This window comes from Salmo salar, chromosome ssa04 (genome assembly GCF_905237065.1).
Source record: "Salmo salar chromosome ssa04, Ssal_v3.1, whole genome shotgun sequence".
NCBI lineage: Eukaryota > Metazoa > Chordata > Actinopteri > Salmoniformes > Salmonidae > Salmo > Salmo salar.
This window is the reverse complement of record NC_059445.1, coordinates 38560703-38585514: the sequence shown is the minus strand read 5'-3', so window position 1 is coordinate 38585514 and position 24812 is coordinate 38560703. Positions and strand designations below refer to the sequence as shown.

The 24812-nt window shown below is 41.5% G+C and overlaps 1 protein-coding gene and 2 long non-coding RNA genes across 4 annotated transcripts; 2 read left to right on the top strand and 1 right to left on the bottom strand.

Moving 5' to 3' along the window:
* The first annotated feature begins 852 nt into the window (after positions 1-852).
* On the top strand, positions 853-8154 carry LOC123742451 (uncharacterized). Its single transcript, XR_006769611.1, has 3 exons — positions 853-1169; positions 6227-7855; positions 7957-8154. It is a non-coding gene; the product is annotated as an uncharacterized lncRNA (long non-coding RNA).
* Positions 5166-13927, bottom strand: LOC106602961 (uncharacterized). Its single transcript, XR_006769610.1, has 3 exons — positions 13826-13927; positions 7935-8058; positions 5166-7779 (listed from the first exon to the last, which is right to left on the bottom strand). It is a non-coding gene; the product is annotated as an uncharacterized lncRNA (long non-coding RNA).
* On the top strand, positions 10575-23087 carry LOC100286608 (sorting nexin 12). Of its 2 annotated transcripts, NM_001146547.1 has the most exon segments (6): positions 10717-11001; positions 11269-11364; positions 19484-19608; positions 19808-19898; positions 21370-21380; positions 22167-23073. In NM_001146547.1, coding segments are annotated over 5 exon segments (483 nt in total). In that variant the 5' UTR covers positions 10717-10836; the 3' UTR covers positions 21376-21380; positions 22167-23073.
* The last annotated feature ends 1725 nt before the right edge of the window (positions 23088-24812 follow it).

The window sequence follows — 24812 nt, the reverse complement described above, 5'->3', positions numbered from 1 at the left end:
AGCTGGAGGAGGCTACACTCAAGGGATCTGATCCTCAAAACGCCACGGATTCCTTTAGCAATTCATTAGGAGATGACTATTACATTTACATTTTAGTCATTTAGCAGACGCTCTTATCCAGAGCGACTTACAGTAGTGAACGCATACATTTCATACAATTTCATACATTTTTTTCTGTGCTGGCCCCCCGTGGGAATCGAACCCACAACCCTGGCGTTGCAAACACCATGATCTACCGACTGAGCTACAGGGAAGGCCACTGAGCTACAGGGAAGGCTATACATTAGTCTTGGCGTTTTGGCTCTGCTCCTTCGGGGTAGCTCACTGCCAGAGCATATATCATGTAAGATATAATAATAATAACAGGCAGTGAACAATGCATGCTATACCAATCCCCCTGACCGAAACAAAAGCAGAGCCCAAACAGGTGGAGGCTGGGGGGTGGGAAAGCAGAAAACGGATATGCATTGCGAGCAACGCATGTTACAGCATTAGAATGTCACCGAGAACACCAGCCATCAGAGAATGTGTGCTCAACCTGGTCGGCTAAATAGACCAGCATATTAAGGGTAGTGTGATGAATCTATTTGATGCGATGCTATCAGCTAATGCAACATTCGGGTTTCCTGTATGAAACTGCTGCGCTTGATTTTATAGTAGTCTGAGCACAATCATCATCAATAAAGGAATAACCTCTATAAAGGCATTCAGTGCCTCGTCATATTTTCATTGATTGTGTATCACATGAACTGACTTTCCTTTACGTTGCAAACGAAATTCAAAGAGTGCCCTCTAGCGTATAATGTTTAACATTGCATCTGCACTGCACTATACTGTACATATAATCACCATTGAACAGTGCTTCCTGAATGGTGGGTCCAATTTGAAGACTGGATTGTTATGGCTAGAACTGTTGTCTTTATCTAATGAAAAATAAACAATTTAACACCAAAAATCTAAATTCAAATGTCAGGCCAGGCATTGTTTAACAAAAACCAACAGCATGGTTTTAGAGACCAATAGACCGGTATCTGTTCCAGTACCGGTTTGACTCTGTCCTGGGAGTCAGACGAAAGGTCGTTGAAGGTGTAGTGAGCCTGAGTCCTCCTACACAACAACACGGCCGCCGCACCCGCAGGACGAAGCACACACAGACGAGCATGTGATAGGTGAGTCTATGAAAGGTAGGCTGAAACCGTGTGCGTACCTGTGGGTAAATACGTGTACCAGTGGAGGCTCCTCAGTGAATTTCATAAAAATTGTGAAAGATTAAAAAAAGTTATCCTTTTTAGATAAAACTACACTAAATATCACACATTGTTTTGCAATTAAAGGTCTACAGCAGCCTCAGCAGCACTCTGTAGGGTAGCGCCATGGTGTAGCCGGAGGACAGCTAGTTTCCGTCCCCCTCTGGGTACATTGACTCCAACACAAAACCTAGGAGGCTCTGGTTTCTCACCCCCTTCTATAAACTTACACAGTAATTATGACAACTGCCGGAGGATGTCCTTCAACCTATCAGAGCTCTTGAAGCATGAGCTGACATGTTGTCCACCCAATCAAAGGATCAGAGAATGAATCTAGTACTGAAAGCATAAACTACAGCTAGCTAGCACTGCAGTGGCTAAAATGTGGTGAGTAGTTGACTCAAAGCGAGAGTCAACGATCAGCAACACGTGCCAGTATTGTGGAAAAACTCAATAATTATACCCATTCCTAAAGCATCTAATCCCTCTGTGCTGAATGACTACCGCCCTGTTGCCTTGAGATCCTTAGTATTGAAATGCCTTGAGAATATTGTGAAAAGTCATGTTCTCAGCGCCACCCAGAAGCTCTTCCATCCGTTTCAGTTTGCCTATCAGCCCAAATCAAATCAAACCGAATCGCATTGGTCACGTACGCGGATGTTATTGCGGGTGTAGCGAAATGCTTGTGCTTCTAGCTCCGACAGTGCCATAATATCTATCAAGTAATGTCTAACAGTTTGACAACATATACCCAAAATACATATAAATCTAAGTAAGGAATGGACTAAGAATATATATATATATACATACGTCAGAGCGGCATTGGACTAAGATACAGTGGCATAGTATAGAGTACAGTATATCCATATGAGATGGGTGATGCAATATTTACAAACAATTAAGGTGACTAAGATACCGTAGAATATGGAGTACAGTTTATACATATGAGATGAGTAATGATAGATACGGAAACATTAAAGTGGCTAGTGATCCATTTCTAAAAGTGGCCAGTGATTCCTAATCTATGTCTATAGGCAGCCACATCTGATGTGCTAGTGATGGCTATTTAACAGTCTGATGGCCTTGAGATAGAAGCTGTTTTTCAGTCTCTTGGTCCCAGCTTTGATGCACCTGTACTGACCTCGCCTTCTGGATGATAGCGGGGTGAACAGGCAGTGACTCGGGTGGTTGATGTCCTTGATGATCTTTTTGGCCTTCCCATGGCATCGGGTGCTGTAGTTGTCCAGGAGGGCGGGAAGTTTGCCCCCAGTAATGCATTGGGCAGACCGCACCACCCTCTGGAGAGCTTTGCGGTTGTGGGCGGTGCAATTGCCGTACCAGGGGATGATACAGCCCGACAGGATGCTCTCAATTGTGCATCTGTAAAAGTTTGGGAGGGTTTTAGGTGTTAAGCCAAATTTCTTTAGCCTCCTGAGGTTGAAGAGGCACTGTTGTGCCTTCTTCACCACACTCTCTGTGTGGGTGGACCATTTCGGTCCCATTGATGTGGATAGGGGGGGTGCTTCCTCTGCTATTTCCTGAAGTTCACGATCATCTCCTTAGTTTTGTTGATGTTGAGTGAGAGGTTATTTTCCTGGCACCACACTGTGATCAAGGATTTCTATTGGAGAAGCAATTTTTGCCTATCTTCATACTATACTGTCTTTGGTTCTAGGTCGATTTTCAACCATTTTGAATGAAGTGCCATTTGAAAGCCAAACGATGCGGCACTTTTAATCAAGTAATCAATCAATCAAATGTATTTATAAAGCCCTTTTTACATCAGCCAATGTCACAAAGTGCTGTTTAGAAACCCAGCCTAAAACCCCAAACAGCAAGCAAGCAATGCAAATGTAGAAGCACGGTGGCTAGGAAAAACTCCCTAGAAAGGCCGGAACCTAGGAAGAAACCTAGAGAGGAAGCAGGCTCTGAGAGGTGGCCAGTCCTCTTCTGGCTGTGCCGGGTGGAGATTATAACAGTACATGGCCAAGATGTTCAAACGTTCATAGATGACCAGCAGGGTCCGATAATAATAATCACAGTGGTTGCAGAGGGTGCAACAGGTCAGCACCTCAGGGGTTAATGTCAGTTGGCTTTTCATAGCCAATCATTCTGAGTTCGAGACAGCTGGTGCGGTAGAGAGAGAGTCTTAAACAGCAGGTCTGGGACAAGGTAGCACGTCCGGTGAACAGGTCAGGGTTGAAAAGTTTAAACTGGAGGCATGGTCCTAGGTCCTCCGAGAGAAAGAGAGAGAGAAAGAGAGAGAGAAAGAGAGAGAGAAAGAGAGAGAGAGCGAGAAGGAGAAAGAGATTGAGAGAAAGAAAATGAGAGAAAGAAAGTGAGAGAATAAGAGGGAGCATACTTAAATTCACACAGGACACCGGATAAGACAGCAGAAATACTCCAGATATAACAGACTGACCCTAGCCCTCCGACACAAACTATTGTAGCATAAATACTGGAGGCTGAGACAGGAGGGGTCGTGAGACATAAATGCTGCCAAAAGATGCTCCACACCGAAAAGACTCGGATTGAGAATGCTAACTAACTCTTCATTTAACGGATTACAGTTTGAATCGGACAGCAGCCAATTAAATTGTGCCAGCTGAGATAAAGTTGTGCCTGGCAGTGCAGAGGAACGTCGGCGGGTGAATTCAGATGGAGCCCTTGGAAAGATGATACCCAAAAGTATTATTTTCGGATATAAAGACGATGCTGTATCAACAAAAAACGGATTGCAACTTTCAAAACATACGGGAAGAAAATTACAGACGGAGGCGCAACAATTTCCAACTTTGTTTGACATTTGAAGCTGCACAAAGAATGATAAGTCGTGGCTAATATAGCCGACAGCTATATATTTTATTACTTGACTAGTGTATCATGTAAGCTAATGTAACGTTAAATCAATGGGCCTCCACGCAGTCAGTCAGTGCGGGAACGTGATCATTGCACCCAAGATTGAGCTACAACTGGCTAGGCAGTTGGTAGCCTAAATCCTGCCTGATGTTACTGTTGTTCCTAAAACCATTGACATTCGTTAGCCTACTGTAACCACAGAGAGTGTGTGTGTTAAGGTTGGGCGATTGTGTACAAGCCTACGTCGCCTGATTGCGCCCCATAGCGATCCTCGTTAGTCGATCACTATTGGGGGGGGGGGAGTGTCTTTCTCATGGCTACCCATGCATTTCCATGGAAATATAATGTTTATTTGGAAAGTAATAAATATAGAGATATTTTCATCAGCATTCATGATTTGCGTAAATGTAATATACTAACTATTACTCTTGTTAAAAATATGAAATGGTATTACATTTGGTGAAGAGCACATTATGACTTGTTTAGGACTCGAAACTCAAAGTTTAGGACTTGAGACTTGACTTGATACTTGACGGTCTTGACTTGAGACTTGACTCGGACTTGCCTGTCTTGACTTGAGACTTGACTTGGGACTTGAGTCTTACTTGTGACTTGTAAAAATATGACTTGGTCCCACCACGATTTCTATGTTTGAAATGTTTTAAATAGTGAGTCACACACAAACAAAATATATGTTGTGCAAATATAGAATGCAACTTTTAAATAAAAATCAGTCTGTAAATGTCGATATACTGTAGTTTCACAAACATGTCACGAACCAAAAGGGACGAGTCATCAGTTCTGGGCCATATAATGAAAAATGATTGTCAAATAAAAAGGCGCAGCCCAGGTCTGGCCTAAATAGGGCACAAAGGTACGGCTGAGTTCCCACCTAGGTCCCTGGTCCACAGGTGGGCCAGATGCAGGATTCCACACAGACCTTAAGGGCTACATTAAACCAGCTATATTCTCCAAATTACATTCAGATACTCTGCTATTAAAATGCTGTATTTAAACAAAAGAGAAGATAAAGAAAAGAGAAGAGCAGTTGCAGATAAGTCAATGAAAAACATCTGGTTTATTACAAGTTGCAACAGGGAACATGCGGTGTAGAAACACAGCACACAAAACCCCATAAAAAAAATCTAAAATAAGTGCCATTGAATTGGATTTGTGTCACAAATGCTAAAACGTGAGCATTTGAAAACATTGGCCAGGTAAACAAAAACAAAGCATGGACTGCTGGCATACCTTGTCCATAGACAGCTTACAGGGTAAGGACATTTGGGTGAACTATCCATTTAATTACTGTTTATCCTTCCCATGGGAAGCCCTTGGTGTTGATATCCCTGCCCTGGTGGGCTAACATTAGCTAGCATGTCACCACATGGAAAAGTGTGACTACACGAATGGTGAGCTAACACTAACTAGCTGGCTAGCTATCTCACAAAGTACTTGTGGGCTCAATGTTTCCCCATACAAAACACAGAAACGGTTTTGTTTCACGAGTGCATTGGTTGTACATGACTAATCAAATGACCTGTGAAGTCAGTTAGAAATGTCAGAAGGGATGAAAATTAAGCTAGCCCAAGGCTAATACTTTTCAGACTGGGCTAGTAGACAATCTGCCAAACTAGCCTGACACAGCAGTGCAACTTTGCTTTCACAAACATCACATGCCACAGATTTAGGACCTGAATGTTACCCAGGCTAGTAGAAATTGTGATCTGCTGGCCAGTGCCCAAAATCCTTGTGTTCCATCTCTGCATGTCAGTCCCTTTCAGACGATCCCTCTACGACTGTTGGTCCTCCTCACGGCTGAGGGTTTTAACTTTCCTCTTGAGAATTAGAATCATAAGTACAGCCGTATAGCCCATCGCAATAATTTGCCTCTTTGGGCAATGGTACCCGTCCTGGTCTAGTTGAGCATTCCAGATAATTCCTCCAGCCCAGCAGAAATTTCCCATCCAAATGGTAAGATTTTTTATGTGCAGATCGACCAAAGCCCAATCTATTTTACCGTTACTATAGTGAAGTTTGTGGGTTATGGTATTTAAATATAGATGTTACCATTTTAGTAATGAACCCAGCTAGCTAGTAAAATGTTTGGTTTTTTTCAGATGGGTGTGCCGGAAACCCAGTGACAACACTTGGGTCTGCAGCTGCCATTTTCCGGTGGGAAAGATAATTGGTAGCTCATCCACCATGGCAAAAGCGGAAGATCCCGACACATCCACCATGACAGAAGAAGAAGATCCAGACACATCCATCATGACAGAAGAGGAAGATCCAGACACATCCACCATGACAGAAGAGGAAGATCCAGACACATCCACCATGACAGAAGAAGAAGATCCAGACACATCCATCATGACAGAAGAGGAAGATCCAGACACATCCACCATGACAGAAGAGGAAGATCCAGACACATCCACCATGACAGAAGAAGAAGATCCAGACACATCCATCATGACAGAAGAGGAAGATCCAGACATATCCATCATGACAGAAGAGGAAGATCCAGACACATCCACCATGACAGAAGAGGAAGATCCAGACACATCCATCATGACAGAAGAGGAAGATCCAGACACATCCATCATGACAGAAGAGAAAGATCCAGACACATCCACCATGACAGAAGATGAAGTTCCAGGCCCCTCGGCAGGCTGAAGAATGTAGGAGGCTGCTGTCTGCACAGTTGCAGAATGTTCTCACTGAGGTGCATCTTGAGGAAACATTAAGTCAGTTGAAGGTTCTACAGGAGAATCAGCTGAATACCTGCAACAGGAATTCAGCATCGCAGCTGTCTGATAAAGTACTTAGGATGGAAACAGGACTTCCAGACAAAGACATTTTCAACATGGTTGTTGATTACTTGGAACATCACAAGGACTGCGTCGTCTACTTTGCAAAGTGGAGTGTCGAGATGCTGTCATTTTAGGTCAAGTGCTTATGGAGCTTAGGAAGTTGCGCCACAGATACACCAACTTGCACCTTACTCAACTATTCCATTGTAGTGCAAGCACTCTCAGCAATGTTACCATCACTTTCATTCATGTCATCCACAATCCTTTTTCCATTAGCATCATGAAGACTGTTCCAAATCAGGAGAAGAATCAAACGTGCTTGCCTGCATCGTTTCATGGGTCCAGCAGAAACTGCTGGATTGTCATTGACGGTATTGACATAGAAGTTGCAACTCCAAGTCAGATGGATCTACAGAAACAAACCTACTCTGTGTACCGTTCAATGCACTCCTTCAAGCTACTCCTGGGTGTTGCACCTAATGTGATGATAACATACTGCAGTGATCTGTATCCAGGATCTGTGTCGGACGAAGCCATTGTCCAGAAGTTAAGGTTTGAGAAGATCTTCATGTCTGGAGACGTGATCCTGGCAGACAAAGGCTTCTTGATCCAGAGCTCGATGCCTGCAGGAGTCACTGTAAACATTCCCCCATTCCTGAACCACAGAGGGTTCACAGACAGTGAAATACATCTCACAAAAGACATAGCGAGAAACAAGATCCATGTTGAGAGGGCAAATGCTTGACAAAAATATTCAAAAATCCTGAGATCCATCCCACCTTATCTATGTTGTTATAGTAATGTGCTGGTGTAGACTTGCTGTGCACTTGTAAACCTCCAAGACCGACTCATCAGAGAAGTAGCTGTTGATTGGGAAACAAGAACAAACAATGAGGCATGAGGATGGGTGTTGAGGGACCACTTCTCACATTGTCCAATGTGGGTTTACGTTATAAACAATGAGTTTTCTGTCCAGATAAAGAAGTTGATACAGCATTGAAAAAGACCCACCACTAACCAAATGTCTGTTTGTTTTCCAGTCCAACAGGAGTGCATCCCTCTGGCCTTCCGGTGCATTGACATCCTGTGCCAGTGTGATCCGAGCACAAGAGTCCAGTTGTAGAGATTACAGCAGAACGAGCCTGTGGATGGACAGGTAAGTATCTCATCAAATGTGATACAATATTGTGTAGAACAGTGAATTTGAAGATATATCTGTGCAGTATGTTTGTCATTAGGGATGCACAATTTATCGGTAAGCATATCAGAATCGGCCGATATTAGCTAAAACTGTCAACATCGGCCCAATGTCTAGTTTAATGCCGATGTGCAAAACCGATGTCAAAGCTAACGTGCATACCTATATAACGTAGGTAGATGATGTGATGATGTCACAAAAAATACAACGGTACACTTGCTACAAAAAATTATCTAACATAAATCATGTAGCAGATATAGGATATGGTAGAAAAAGTAGGTGGCCTTTTTTGTAACTACAGGCTGGAGATAAAATGTATGACAATGTAATGAGACGGACACTTTTTACATTATGCAGGTTTATCCGATCAAATAGCATAACCTAAATGGCGCCCAATCAAATAAAAGTGCTTTGTCATGTTAACAACAAACAACATATCCTTAAAACAGGACAGGTCAAAGTAAAATGGACAATATGGAATGGACAATCACAACTGTTGTCCAGGAGTTTCACCCCCATTGTCATGATCAGTGCTTTCCATCAAGTCCATCAAGTTTGTATCCATACATTTTTGACAAGCTGACCATTGCGAAAAAAAACTAAAACTTCTGAATTTCCCGCTGTGTAAACACATCGCAAAGAGGCTCACAATAACTCTTGATGAAGTTGGGTAGCTGATATTCAGAGCTTAAATAGACAAGTTGATCCACATTTTTGCAGACATGGTAGGCTACACCCCAGTAAGCACGAGCCGATGTCTTTTGGACATATTTTTTGGTCCTTGATTTCCACATCCACAGACATTGGTTTTTGGTCTGGTCTAGACAAAATCTGAACCAATCATAGATGTCTATGTTTGGTTCAGATTTTCTCCGGTCTGGACCAGCCTTGATAATGGCCCAAACATAAACGTCTATAACTTAGTCTTTTCAACTTTTATTCAGAACCCAAAATTTGACTGATTTAAACATCAGGAAAATACGCGTATTCAACGTCCTGGGAAAAAAAAATATTTTCAGAACCTAAATTTAACCTGATTTCAATAACCAGAAATATCATATGACAGAGCCAGGTGCCCCGCTCTGTCAGACGTGAAGTAGTATGATTCTGTGTTGTTTTCCCATGTAAAAGCGATTGCTTTTGATAAAAACGCTTTATCTGCCTTTCCAGTGAAAACTATTTAGAAAATGAAAATGTATTTTATGGATAATAGTTCTTGTATGATTCTGGACAATGCACCATGGTGCCTTGTAAACAAACTTTTTGCTGCCAGGCAAAAGATACCCTGTGTGTTAAAAAGGTGGATTTTGTGGCGTTCATTGACACAGTTATAAACTGTACGGCACTAGTCTCAAAGAAATCTAAGAAACTGGACATTATTGTGGCTGCTGCAGAAATTCTTTGGGGACTCAGAGGCAGGACTTGCAGCGCGATCTGCGTCACAAATAGAACTGACTTCTATTATACAGGCAGACTACACCGCTCGCGTCGTGTGCAAAATAAATTTAGAAATCGATATTATTCAATTATTGCACCCACACTGCTCGCGTGCGCCAACGAGCGTCTGCGTTGCCAAGGGCTAAAATAGAATTCAGTTCTATTTGTGACGTAGATCGCGCTGCAAGTCCTGCCTCTCCCATCTCCTCATTGGTTTATAGAAGCAGGTACCCACGTGCCATCTCCTCATTGGTTATACCCACGTGGGTGACTGAAAGACGAACGAGGTCAGTGGCAGTAATGCACCAAATTTATGAAAGTTGCCAATCGCAATATAAAGTCAAGAGAAGAGAAGAAAAAGCCTAGAAGGAGGAGAGATGACTAGAAACGATTCGGTTGACCATTTTATGTGTTGATTAATTGACGGAGTAGAGGACCTTGTGCATAAAATAACAACTCAATGTTTATATCCCAGGACAAATTAGCTAGCAACAGCAAGCTAGCTAAATTGGACAAATTAGCTAGCAAGTGCAAGCTAGCTAAATTGCCATAAATGTTTAATGCTTTTCGACCTGTCCCCAAATTAATGTAATTGGTTCAGAGTTTGTTTTGATATTTTAACCTGCGTTTGGTGTGGGGGGACAAAATACATTTATGCACTATGGCGCACCCTCGCCGCCGGTTTGGGTTCCATGTTAGCCCTTGGCAACGCAGATGCTCTTTGGCGCAATATTTGAATAATATAAATTTCTAAATTTATTTTGCAACGCTCGCGTCGCAGTCAGCCTGTTACAGTCGACTACTCTCTACAATGTCTTCACCCCAACTCTCCCATATGTCATTGAACTTTTACTTCCCTTGCATCTCGTAATCCAATTACTTCAATGCAAGAACGGAAACCCCATTGTCATTTGTTTAATTAAAATAACTCAACCCCTGCATACAAATCCCATTGGCTATTTGCAACCATTTTAAATCTAAACTCATTAACACATTTGTCAATACACCACATTTTGGTATTTTGTTCCATTTTTGCGAATCCTGTCTCCATCCCGGACAGTAGGTGGCGGAACGCATATTCCATCGCGCACAAAAAAAATATATAATATAGAAGAAAAAGATTACCGTTCAATTTGAGAGAGCGCTCCTCCCTCCGTTTGTGGTTGCTTACGCCGCGTTGAAATTTGCTGAACACATCAAATTAATAGGGGCGATCTAGCTGAGAATTGTTTCTCACTATTGAGTTTTATAACGTGAACATCCTGCGGGTTGTCGGACAACGAAGATGTCAGATCCCACCGTGGCTGATACTCGCCGGTTAAATTCAAAACCTCAGGACCTGACGGATGCTTATGGTCCCCCCAGCAATTTTCTTGAAATGGATGTTTATGACCCCCAAACTGTTGGAGTCGGGCGGAACCGTTTCACAACGTACGAAGTCCGTATGCGGGTAGGTTATTATAGCTAGAAGTCTGTCGTCACAACATAGTTAGCTAGCTGAACATGTTTGTAGCATTTGCTAAGGTTAGGTGGATGAAAATCGAGGCCCAGGACTTGTTCCGGCCTACTAGCTAGTTAGCTTTGTGAGCTAAGGAAGTGTTTAAAATTGCACGTGAGGGAGCCTTTTTAAGCTAAGATGTGTTAGCTAGCGTTTACTTGTTGGCTGTCTATTGACGATAATATATAATTGTATTGTTTCTGTTTTCAATAAATGCAGACAAACCTGCCGATTTTTAAGTTGAAGGATTCTATTGTGCGAAGAAGATACAGTGACTTTGAGTGGCTGAAGAATGAGTTGGAGCGAGACAGTAAGGTGAGTGAAAGATTGTAGCTATAGCTTGACTGATGAAATAAAAAAGGGGGGGACAATTCCGGTTTCATGTGTTTAGTCTAACAGGCACACTGTGATAGACAGAAAAAACAACTATATTACAGAAACACTACAGACAAGACAGAACTGTCCAATCTGAACAGCCATTCAGTGGTCCTGGTAGAATAAGAGCAGAAGAGAACATGAGCAAAATTGAAAAAACAGACAATAGTATGTGTGAAATACTTACCAATCTCATCAGCATCTTATTTCTTTATGTCGTTAACTACATAATATACTTATACCAACCTAATCTGTATATTTCTCAGAAGAATGTATTTTCTTCGGGATTGCTCTGTCTTTGGCCAGCTTCTCCATGAACTCCTGGCAGGGGAGGTTGAGGTTTGTCTTCACAATAAGCATGGCCTTGATGGTAGGAACAGTGAACCTATTTCTTGTTGCTGTCCATATCATTCATTTGGGAGAACACTCTCTCGACTGGTGCATTACTTCCAGGTAAGCACATAACAGACTAATATAGCCAGCTTAGTGTGTGGGATGTCATTCTCTTTGAAGTGGGTAACCACCGTGCTCCATCTCTGACTAAGCGGTGTCTCAAGATGTTTTCCATTCTTCAAGCGATCCCCCCTTTAGAAACTCTTGCAGGCCAGTAACCTCGTCACACAATGCATCCTCATTGATGGTCACATTGAGCATTTTTCCTGCAGCGTGCCTGCTGCCTTCTGGATCTCTTCATGCAGAGGTTGCCTTTTTAAAAGGAGACAATGTAAATCTTTCAGATTATCTGTGTGCTTTCCCCATGCTTGCAAGTAGTTCACAGCCGTAGTGAAGAATGATCAGGATGTTTTGAGAAAGCTCTCTTTGGACATGGCTCCATTTTCCTCTAGCTCTCTCAGAAGTCCTCTGACCAAAACTGGAATGAAGTTGTCATCACTTCTTGCAGTCAATTTTGCCTCAACGTTTCTCAGAATTGCAGCGGACTCCACAGCACAGTGGTCCTGGCCTCCAAGCATCTTGATCGTGTCACTGAATACGGTCAGGTTTCCATGGACAAAGACCAGCCAAAGTTCAGTCAGTGGATCTTCGAATATTGTTCACAGGACAACAGGGCATTTGTCTTCAGAAATAAAAAAGGATTTCAATGGCACATACATTTTCAGCACTCTCTCTAGAGCATGGACATCCAGCGAACATTGCTGTGTCCTAAAATGTTATGGTACTCCTGGCCAACAAACTCACAAAAGCCCATCAGTCTTTCTACTCTGACGGTGAAAATATGAACATATCCAAATATCTTTGAGCAGGTACTCAACATCATATCCAAAGCTGTTCTGGCCGTGTTATGAATGGCTTAGGTTGTCCTGCCCACATCATTCACCTCCCGCTCCAGAGCATTTTAAACTTTGGTATGGACATTGACCCTCCCCAGCCTATTCAGCTCTCCAAAGTTGGTATTTGTTGTCAGCAGAGAATGTTTTCCAGGTTACATTTTTGGATGACCTCAGCTGCAATTTCCTCTGTTTCTCCATTCAATTCAACAAAATCAAGCAGTTTTGTTTCCACAGATGTGCTGCCATCATATCTTCCATATCTGACTACTATTGGCAGCAGCTTTACATGTCCATGATTGGACGCGTCAACGGACAGGGACACATTCAACCTGGTCTAGGTCCTATGTTACCAAAGTAGTTGCCCACGTTGCTAACACGTTACTCACTATAGGGTCACATTTTGTCCTAGCACATGTAAACTTTGGCTCAATAAGCTTCCGTGCCAGTTGTGCTGTGCAGTCCATAGATCTGTAACTATGATTGTGTCGCATAGTGTGGTATGTAAAGACACCCTCCTGCACAGCTAAACCATATTCTTCTTGGGAAGGCTCTATCTTCTTGAAGAATGTGGTGACAGAGGGCATACCAACACGGGCAGTCAGAGAGGCTTTATGCTTTTTTGTCTGCTGATGTTCTACCACTGCCTTTCTTCTCCGGCTGCCAATTGAAAGAGAGGAATTACAAAGGGTGCAGTGAACCATTCTATCGTCTTGACCTGAGCGTATAAATGGAAATTCTCATGTTTTTCATAAAAAGTACATTTCCGTTTCTTGGAGAGTGTCATTGTATCTCCTCTCTGTTCTTCACTCTCCGTGTCATTCTTCTTACTCTTAACTTTTTCTTCTCCTCCAATCTTTCTCCTCCTCTTTTCTTCACTCTTCCTTTCCTTTTCTTCACTTTTCCACTCACTCTTCTACACTCTCCTTGCTTCACTCTTTTTACGCCCTTAATTTTTCCTTCTCCTTCCTCTCCAATTTGTATTAATAAATAACATACTATTAGATAAAATACTTTGGTTAACACATTCCCATTGCTTGCCTCATTTTTTGTATTTTATCTCAAAAACATTGTTTGGAATAATAAATTGGCAGGCTCTGTAACCATATCTTTACCTTTCCTCCTCCGTCTCCTTCACTCTTCTTCCTATCCAGTCTTCCTCCTCTCCTTCCTCTCCACTGCTAATGTTATCCATGAACATTTCTAAATATATTTTCACACTACTTATTATAATGCCAAACTATTAAAATTGTAATCTACAAAAATATAATCAGAATTAATTGTGCATTCATTTAATATAATCATATTTTCAAAATAGCCCGTCCGCTGCATGTTTACATGTGAACGTTTTTTAACCTAGCTACCATAACAGTAGCTAACTTAATTACATAGCTAACGTTAGCTAGCATAACCCATTTAAAACCTTATAGAGCAGATCATCTAGCTATATAATAAATTGTGACATTATAACATCACTAACTAGTATCTCAAACGATTGTAACTTAACTGGTTTGAAAAGACTTTTGTGGTGATGTTGTGGATTCACTTGATACTTGCTAGCTTCTGGCCGAGCTTTCCACAGCAGTTTTCTCTAAAACTATCGCGAGCAAGTAGTTAGTAGAAGAAGAAGAGTGACTGAAGCTGCGATAGCAAGCAGCCCCCTCTGTTGGCCTAAACGAGCACAACGCGATTGAGACGTCAACCGGTAGGCTCTGCTGCCCGGTATTTCTTGCCAAGTAAAATATTTCACTTTGCGGTCTGTTTTTAACGCACAGTTTAAAAACGTGGACATTTCCGGGGACAGCTCCAGCCAGGGACAGGCCACCAAAAACGGGGACTGTCCCCGGAAAACGGGGACGTCTGGTCACCCTACTCCAGAACAGCAGCGTTTCTTTCTGAATAATTCCAGGGTTCTGTTGATGTGTCTTTGGGTTGTTGTCCTGATGGAAGACCCACAACCTTCAACAGACACACAGTTTTTGGACACTTGGTTGGACATTGCACTCCTAAACACATTGATAATCTGATGATTTAATGATGCCTCCCAGTACCAGAGACAGCAAAGCAACCCTCACAAACCTCTCCCATGTTTGATTGTAGGGAGGGTGTTCTTTTCTTTGAATGGCTCATTTGGTCTTTGGTAAACATAGGAAGAACCCACTGCTGAAGGAGACCCAAGGAAGCCTGATTGAGAGAAAAAAAATATGAACCAAAATTACAGCTCTTTGGCAATACAGATCAGCGCTGTGTTAACTGACGACCAAATGAAGCATTCCATGAAAGGAACGCCCTCCCCTACAATCAAACATGGGGAGGTTTCATAATGCTATGGGGTTGTTTTGCTGTGCGAGGCATCATGAAATCAGCAGATTATCATGTTTTGAAGTCCAATGTTCAACCCAGTGTCCAAAAACGGGGTCTCTATTGAAGGTTTCGGGTCTTCCAGCAGGACAGTGACCCCAAAACACACACCAACCCCCCCCCCCCCAGGGATGGTTTAAGAAGAGATGTTGGACTATTCTGGAGTGGCCAACGATTCCTATGAAATTTAGGCTTACAAGTGTTTTTAACAATGCAATGGCTGAAGATGCGTTTCCCAAAACACCACGCAGAGAAAACGTTCACTAAGTGCGTCGTTGAGGCATTTGTTGATACTGATAGGATTGAAAGAAAGCCAGCTCTGCTCTCAAATCTGCTTTCTCCATTCAAATCTTACCTTAGCATTAGAATTGTTCCACAATAGTGATTGATCAGCTCCTAGAGTCCGATTCAGACTTAAGAAATGTACACCTTGCCTACGCACTTCTCAGTAGTTGGTATTCAGACTTGCCTTGCGCAGGTGCGTAATGGGCTTTGCAGGCGTGGTTGCCTTGCGTGCGCTGAGTACATCAAATCAACCGCTGGAAACCTTCCCACTTGCTGGCCAACAGACTCTCATGGAGTTCATTCATTTGAGTTTTCAGTACATTTATCTAAAGCCATCCCTTTAAATTTGGTGATCCTTTTAATTATTTTCTCGACAAACTGACTACTATATGGAGAAAACGTGCATATTCGTCTCCTTTTCAGGACCAATTGGTTGTTAAAGAAATGTATATTATTTAGTGTTAGGAAGTATTTGTATGACTAATAAAAAAACTGGTTTAATGAGCCTTTGCGCACTAAATATATTGGTCAATCAAAAATAGTGGTTTGATTCATCCAGAAAGTTGCCGTGTTCAATCATGATGCAATGAGAGGTGGGAAAGTGTACAATAGGCGTGGGAAAGTGTACAATAGGGGTTGAGCAGTAGTCTTATAACTCTACCCTAAAAATCTTCATTAGTCATGGAACTGTTGACAACGGTCCAGTCGTTGTGAACCGTGCACCAGACTCCAGGTTTAAACTGTTACGTTTGGTGTGCATTCCATAATGATTCAAATAGGCTACATGTCCCAAATAAGTACACAACTTTGTAATACGTTGGCCTAATATGATCCACTACTGCTAGCGATCCTCAGGAACAACCACACGAACGTGACGGAGGAAAGAAAGGTAAACTAACAATGGAATGGAATGATGCAAAATGTAAGGAAACTAACAGTAAAGTTCTGACAGTTATAAATGTATGTGAGTAACCAATTTTCCTGGGGGCACAGAGCAAATTTGAGGTCTTGTGAGCGGAAACTTGAACGTTGTGAGAATTTTGTGCAACTTCCAGTGCGTGTTTTCAGTGAACACTGAGGCTGTGCCCTTACAGTTTTAGACAGTAGTCATTAGGCTAGACATTAACTATTTGAGCATAATGTAGGCCTACCAACAAAACCAATGGAGCAAATCCCATAACACTTTCACATGGAAATAGCTTTTGATTTCTATGATGTAGCTTGACATAAATTAATTTAATTATTTTACTTGGTCTGTAACACCATGGGCCCAATAGGTGACTGTAAATTGTATTGTGTTCTATGATGCAAGAAACCATTTTATAAAATGAATTATTACTATTCAGAGAATTAGACAATGTAGACTACCCCTCTGCCTATTGGCTTATTTGCATATTCCAGCCTGTCTGAAAATACAACACTGCCCCTTTAATTAAGATCTAAGCATTGTACCTGACTGGCTTTTCAAAGACAGCTTGAATTGTAACCTACACGTTTTGTGTTCTTGTAGGAAGCAGTAACTCCCCATTGCTGACCTATACTTATCTATAACTGGGCGACTAACTCGCTAACTAGTAAAGTATATCAACAAAGGTGCACACGCACGGCTCTGCACTCTTGAACTGATCTGAAAAGCACATTCACTTGTGGGTTATTGGAAGACCACTCGTGGGTTACCCCCGCCAATAGAATTCTTCTCTGTTGTGCTCTGGCTCTGCCTACAACAAAATCAGACTCAATCTTGCAAAGTTAGATTTGGTTTGATCCATTGAAAATGGGCTGATATAATGTTGATTCGATCACAGAAAAAACATTGATCTATATAGTGCAAACTCGGTGAATTTCAATCTCTTGCGTCTCTGCGTGGCATGGCTTTTCTTCTGAGCGGCAGTCCTGGAAGAAGTGTGCGACCGCTCACACGCTCAGCTTAGAGGGGACATTGGGTGTAACGGATGGTGGCTACCGCTTTAGGCTTGGACGGTATCCAGATGTTCATGCTGTCCTTCTCTCATCCTGGGATTTACATTTATTACTGACATGGCACACAAGGGGATGCTAAAAATGCAAGAAAAGCCCATTGGGCCTCTTACCAGAATTTTAACTAAATTAGCACAAACTAATAGCGAAATCAAATAAATCGCAAAATGCTAACGTAAGAAAAACGAACAAATCCAGCTTATAAAGTTATACAAGCCTAGCTTGTAGCAACCTCGGTGAGTGTGTACATTTACAAGCGAAAGTGAATGAGCGAAATGTTGCAAATGAACAGAGTTGTGATGTATGCTTTTCTGAAGGAAGAGCAGCATGTGTACACTGAGTAGAGCGGAGGAGGAAGAAAATCCTAGTAGGAAGCACACGGGAAAAATGGCAATTACTGATAACTTATCCAGAACTTTTTGACTTCTGGCAGAAATCCATTATAAGATATCTGATGGCTAACAATTTGTAGTGAATTGCATACACGTGTAACTTCATCACCTCGTGTGCCTCTCAACAGAGACTCGCCAATAAAAAAAAATAACTCTTTGGACTCACCAGCTCCCACTTTCTCCCATTGTGCTATTTACAAATGTGACTGGCTCAACTGTTCTTGAAAACTACGGTAAGCTTCATTATGTAAAATAATTTGATAGGTAAAATTTAAGAATGCAATCTGCTTTATCTCCTAAGGTATTGCACAAGTTGACTGCAGGTATTAACTTAAGTATACAAAAAATATAAACGCAACGTGCAACAATTTCAACTGAGTTAAAGTTCATGTAAGGAAATCAGTCAATTGAAATACATTTATTAGGCCCAAATCTATGGATTTCACATGATTGGGCAGGGGCGCAGCCATGGGTGGGTCTGGGATGACATAGGCCAATCGGAAGGAGTTTTTCCCCACAAAAGGGCTTTATTACAGACAGAAATACTCCTCAGTTTCATCAGCTGTCCGGGTGGCTGGTCTCAAACGATCCCACAGGTGAAGAAACCGGATGTGGAGGTCCTGGGCTGGCATGGTTGTGAGGTTGGTTGGACTTACTGCCAAATTCTCTAAAAGAACGTATGGTAGAGAAATGAACATTCAAATCTCTGGCAACAGCTCTGGTGGACATTCCTTCAGTCAGCATGCCAATTGGATGGTCCCTCAAAACCTGAGACAACTATGGCATTGTGTTGTGTGACAAAACTGCACATTTTAGAGCAGAATTTGTTTTGTCCCCAGCAGAAGGTGCACCTGTGTAATGATCATGCTGTTTAATCCGCTTCTTGATATGCCACACCTGTCATGTGGATGAATTATCTTGGCAAAGGAGAAATGGTCACTAACAGGGATGTAAACATTTCTGGGATATTTATTTTCTGCTCATGAAACATGGGACCAACATTTTACATGTTGTTTATTTTTGTTCAGTATAACAACACTTTTGGTTGTTTTACGAGTGGTCTGAGGCAGTCGGTAAATAGCAAGGATTTTCAAATGAAACTTTTTAGTAACAAAGGTTTTGGGAAGCTACTCAGCGTTCTAACTATGACCTAAGCCATAAGATGCTTTTAGGAAAATCGGCCCTGATCTGAATCACATCTAAAACCTATGGCGAGATCTGAAAACAGCAGTTGGTGGAGGACACTGTAAAACATTGAAGAATTAGAGCAGTTTGCTGCTAAAAGTGGGCCAAACTGCCAGCAGAAAGGTGCAGCAAACTCAATGATGGCTACAATGAGTTATCTTGGCCAAAGGCCGTGCAACCAAGTACTAGCTCCAGGGTGCCAATAATTTTGTCCATGCCATTTTGTTTTAATTTTAAAAATGTAAATTTTGAGCTTAAGTTTACAAAAATAAAATAATTCTGCAATGTTAAATCCAATTACAAGATGTGGTGACCCAATTATTTTATTTTTATTTTAACGTATTTTAGAAAAGGAAGGTGCAACTGTATAAGAAAAGTGCAAGGGTGCCAATATATTTGGCCGCAACTATATCTACACTACACATTACAATAGGATTTTACTCCATGGTGATGTCTCCATAAGTTAGGCTAATTACATTTAGCTAGAGCGATAATTAATGATGTAATTAATGAATCATGATTAAGTGGATCTGCTATGTCCTAAATGCATTGCTATTGATTTTCTTCCCCCAGATTGTAGTGCCTCCCTTGCCTGGGAAGGCACTGAAGAGACAGCTACCTTTCCGTGGGGATGAAGGCATTTTTGAAGATGCTTTCATTGAAGAGCGGCGTGTGGGTCTTGAGCAGTTCATCAACAGGTGGCCCTCAATTTATTAAACATTACAGATGTAATGATGTGAAATAACCTGCATCAACTGAGTTTTTTTTTGTGGCAGATTTGGAATTGGCTTCTGCTGGTCTGGGTCATTTAAAATGCATTCATTTCTAGACACCATTTTTGAACTGCACATAAATGACTTTTTATGAATTCATGTCTTATGTTTTTTTTTCTTCTAGAATTGCAGGTCACCCTCTGGCCCAAAACGAGCGCTGTCTTCACATGTTTTTGCAGGACGAGAGCATCGACCGCAACTACGTTCCTGGAAAGGTACGTCTGTAGGGTTTGGAGTTGGGGTTGACAATGTGGTGTGGAAATGACTGCTTTGTCTCTCTGCTCTGCTCTCTCGTTGTTGTTTTTACACAGAGCTCTTTGCCATTCAAAGTAGTGCAGTACTTTTATTTGATATTTTGTATATAATATTGTGTAGGAATATATACAGTCCCTTCGGAAAGTATTCAGACCTCTTGACTTTTTCCACATTTTGTTACAGCCTTATTCTAAAATTCATCTTTGCCTTGATCCTGATTAGTCTCCCGGGTCCCTCCCGCTGAAAAACATCTCCACTGCATGATGCTGCCACAACCATGCTTCATCATAGGGATTGTGCCAGGTTTCCTCCAGATGTGACGCTTGGCATTCAGGCCAGAGTTCAATCTTGGTTTCATCAGACCAGAGAATCTTGTTTCTCATGGTCTGAGAGTCTAGGTTTCTTTTGGCAAACTCCAAGCAAGCTGTCATTTGCCTTTTACTGAGGAGTGGCATCTGTCTGGCCACTCTACCATAAATGCCTGTTTGGTGCAGAGTGCTGCAGAGATGGTTGTCCTGGAAGTTTCTCCCATCTCCAAAGAGGAGCTCTGTTGAGTGACCATCGGGTTCTTGGTTACCTCCCTGACATTTTTTACATTTTTTTTAAAACATTTTAGTAATTTAGCAGACGCTCTTATCCAGAGCGACTTACAGTAGTGAATGCATACATTTAATTTCATGCATTTAAAAAAAAAATCAAAAATTTTACTGGCCCCCCGTGGGAATCGACCCCAAAACCCTGGCGTTGCACACACCATGCTGGCGTTGCAAACATCATGCTCTACCAACTGAGCCAAAGCCTTTCTCCCCTGATTGCTCAGTTTGGCCGGGCGGGCAGCTCTAGGAAGATTCTTGGTGGTTCCAAACTTCTTCCATTTCAGAATGAGGGAGGCCACTGTGTTCTTGGGGGGCCTTCAATGCTGCAGAAATGTTTTGGTACCCTTCCCCAGATCTGTGCCTCGACACAATCCTGTCTCTGAGCTCTACGGACAATTCCTTCGACCTCACGGCTTGGTTTTTGCTCTGACATGTACTGTCAACTGTGGGACCTTATATAGACAGGTGTGTGCCTTTCCAAATCATGTTCAATCAATTGAATTTACCACAGGTTGACTCCAGTCAAGTTGTAGAAACATCTCAAGGATGATCAATGGAAACAGGATGCACCTGAGATCAATTTCATGTCTCATAGCAAAGGGTTTGAATACTTATGTAAATAAAAATGTAAACCTGTTTATGCTTTGTCATTATGGGGTATTGTGTGTACTGTAGATTGCTGAGGATTTTTTTATTTAATCCATTAGAATAAGGCTGTAACGTAACAAAATGTGGGAAAAGTTAAGGGGTCTGAATACTTTCCTGAAGGCACTGTATGCTAAGTTTTATGTAGTGAGTTTACTGATTTTAAATGTATTCTCTCTCTCTTATGCAGGTATGAATGAAGTAAGTTTGACTTTTTTTGACACTCTAAAATCTCTTAGAAGGTTTAGATCATAGCATGGACACAATCATTAGTTTTAAAAAAGTGGACCCCTTATCCCAGGGGGCTAAAGGTCCCGAAGCACCTGCGCATGTGCGGGATTCTCTATTTACACAGCATCTCTGCTCTACTCATAGAGAACAAGCTTCTCTTGCGAATGGTGCTTGTTCAATGAAGATAGATCAAAGCTGAATCAATATCGGCAACATCACGTTATAATAGTATTGTACATAACAGAATCGAATATAATAGCATAGTTTAACGTTACTGTAAGACACAAATTACTGCATTTCTTATGAGATTGTAAGATGATTGTGCGAATGGTCACTAGGCAAAATGTAGGCTGCAGTTTATTAATGACAGCGTCTCAATTTTCTCACCGCACATACCAGTAATTGAAACAACACTGTACATAACCAAGAAGATCTTATATTATGGATATAATGCATATTCCCATGAAACTGATTGAGATCCAATGGTTGGCATGCAGATGCTGCACGGACATTTCACCAGTCAAACTTTTAAAGAATTATAATTCAAGATTGACAGTGAGAAATGTGAAGGGATGGTGACCACAAAAATGTATTTGTAAAGAAACACAGAACACGATACGGATCTTTTCAGGGGGGCAGAACAGGACAGTTGTCTACAAATCCGCAGTCTCGGGGCCCCCTCAACAACAACAAAAATGAGTAGGACCTGACACTTTGAGGTTAAGCATTTCACAATTTTTGCAACATCTCTTTCAGTAATGGAAAGACCATCTGATCATGTGACGCAATTGTTTGGACTCCAGATCCAGTAATCCAGAGGCAAGACGCGCCGAACACAGACCTGGACCCGTCTGTTTTATCACCTCGGCCCGATTTAAGCATACCGCACCCTATCCCCGTCGTGGCCGCAACCACCTTTGACAGCTGCCTCTGTCACTCTCTAATGCCTTGTACTGTATACAAAAAGTATATTCTGCTAGTTGCCCCAGCAGCAATGGTGCATGTCCCTCTGCAGCCCTGTAATGGGGCTGTTTACTCCAAGAACACTAAATGGGGGGTGTGACAGGGAAGTCACTGCATTGTTGGAGATATATATAAAAATACATTAGAAATAGAGTATGTTATCCCATCTAAGTATTCAATCATAATGTCTCCGTCCCTTCATACCCACAGTAACCAACATTGTTCCTCCAATTGTATGTTTCCCATCTCTGATGGATGTCAGTAAATGATACCTTCCAAAAGTTAAGCAAAACAACAATTTTAAATGGGAGATTTACTTCCCCTAGTCTTCCTGTAACATGACATTCCATGTTTCTTTGCACTTCAATATGCTCTTAGTGTGATTTTTGTATTATGACATTTTTTTCTGTAACTTTGTTTGCCTTGAGCTCTGCATAAGTTGTCTTCAGTCTGCTTATGGAATGTAATGTCAGGTAACTGTCAGGTAATCAAACCACTGTGAAAACAAGGGGCTGATAAATAATCCACACATTTTTATTGATAAAGCTTTCAGCATCAAGTTATTGACCCAAAGTATTCTTTAAATTCCTTTTTGTCATGTCTTTTACGCATTCATTATTATGTACATTTAATCATGCAACTTTCAGTTTTCATAAAAAAACTGCCTTGTTTGTACTATCAATAAAATCTCTGCCTGCTGTGCCATGTCCAAAATAGTTTTTTAAATGGTCTTTTCAAATGAATTTCAATGCATGGTATGTGGTTCTTTTTTGCATCTTGTATGTTTTTATTTTTACTAGTGTATTTCCTTATGTCGCCAGTTCTTATGTGGCCAGCTAATTACGGAAGTAGAATGGCATCTCTGTTCCAAGAGATTATCTTATGGAAACATAGTTCTTAGCGAAAGAAAGTCCATATTTTCTAATGAACCTAGTATTTTCCAGCAATCACAGTCCTTGTAAAAACATAAGCTCTTTGTATAACAACTTAATAGTTTCGCGTGTTTTTACGATTACACTACGCGGACAACCAAAGTGCTGTAGTTTGGGTGGATGTTTGTATGGGGTTACTTTGATAAAGTTGAACCTCTTTCATTTTAATTTAGTAGCGTACTCCAGGAATCGACAGGATTAACAGGGGGGAGGGGAATGTAGTCAAGTGGATTAAATGTACCCCAAAAATAGCTTTTGATGTGTGCCTTGACCTGTATTTGCATGGTTCAAAAATAACAAGACACAATTTTCCCAAATGACCATCTGTTAAGTTGTAATTGAAAGTAGCATTACAACTAATAGGATTTTCCACTCCTTTGTAGCCACCCGCATATGCAGTGGTCACTCAGTTACTTTAGCAGGGTATAAAATGTGGGTGGAGGAAATTATTTGCAAAGGGCTGTTCATGAACAACTATTAATAGGAATCAGGGATTGACATTAAAGTCTGAAAGGCACTTGCCCATCTGACAAGTCAAAGAGTTTTTGTTGTTGTTGTTGAGCTGCCTGAAGATTATGATCACTGGCCCAAAAATGTAAACGGTCTATTAATATGCAGAAGTACCATATATTGCCTGCCTTTCACCTACAGGCGAGGAATCAAAAAGATCAGTACTGGAATTATTTGTATTTTGGTTATCAGCCCAAAAAAATATATAATCTCAGGCTCAATTTGCCTGTCTTTCACTTAAACAATGGGTAAGAACCATTGTGTCTTGTCAGTTTTAGGCTATTGGAATTCTTTGGTTGTTTCATTATTCTTTTTAAATCACCTGCCCAATGGGGAAACCTCGGAGCAGGTTCAACTTGCGTGACCGCTCAGTTCACTTGCCCCAGGCAACAGGACGACCGTTAATGTCAAGCCCTGGGAGTGCTAGGGTTACAAACACAACACACTTTTTAATTCAAACATGCATTCATGTCCCCATGTCAAATGTCTTGCACTATAGTGCTATTAAAAAAATTCTAATGTATGTGTGGTCATATCTGGTTGTGAAGTAAAGTTTAGCTTTTGCAGAACCCATGAAGAAAACTAGAGTGCACGTTTGATGCCAATCGAGACTGACTCAGAATATCTACTGAAGGCAAAAACCCACAAGCCTGTCTTTGATCTCCAGGCCTTGTCCTGTTCAATGAAAGCAGACAGAATGGATGAGCTGTATGAGACAGCAGTGAGATTAGCAGTGTTATGTTAATGGTGCAGATGCCGATACAATCCCAGAATGTAAGGCTGTAGCCTGGTTTTCAGCGGTGACGCTTGTTTTATTTAGGGAGACATGCAGTTTTGTTAGCTTGATAAAGTGGAAGTTAATTGAAAGAGCAACTCCATGCTGGCCTGAAGGGAGGCAGATGTCACTGAGCAAGGACAATAGGTTGGGTATTACCCAATGTTAAAGGGCAATTCCGCCACTTTTCAACCTCATATTCATTATCTCAAGCATAATACC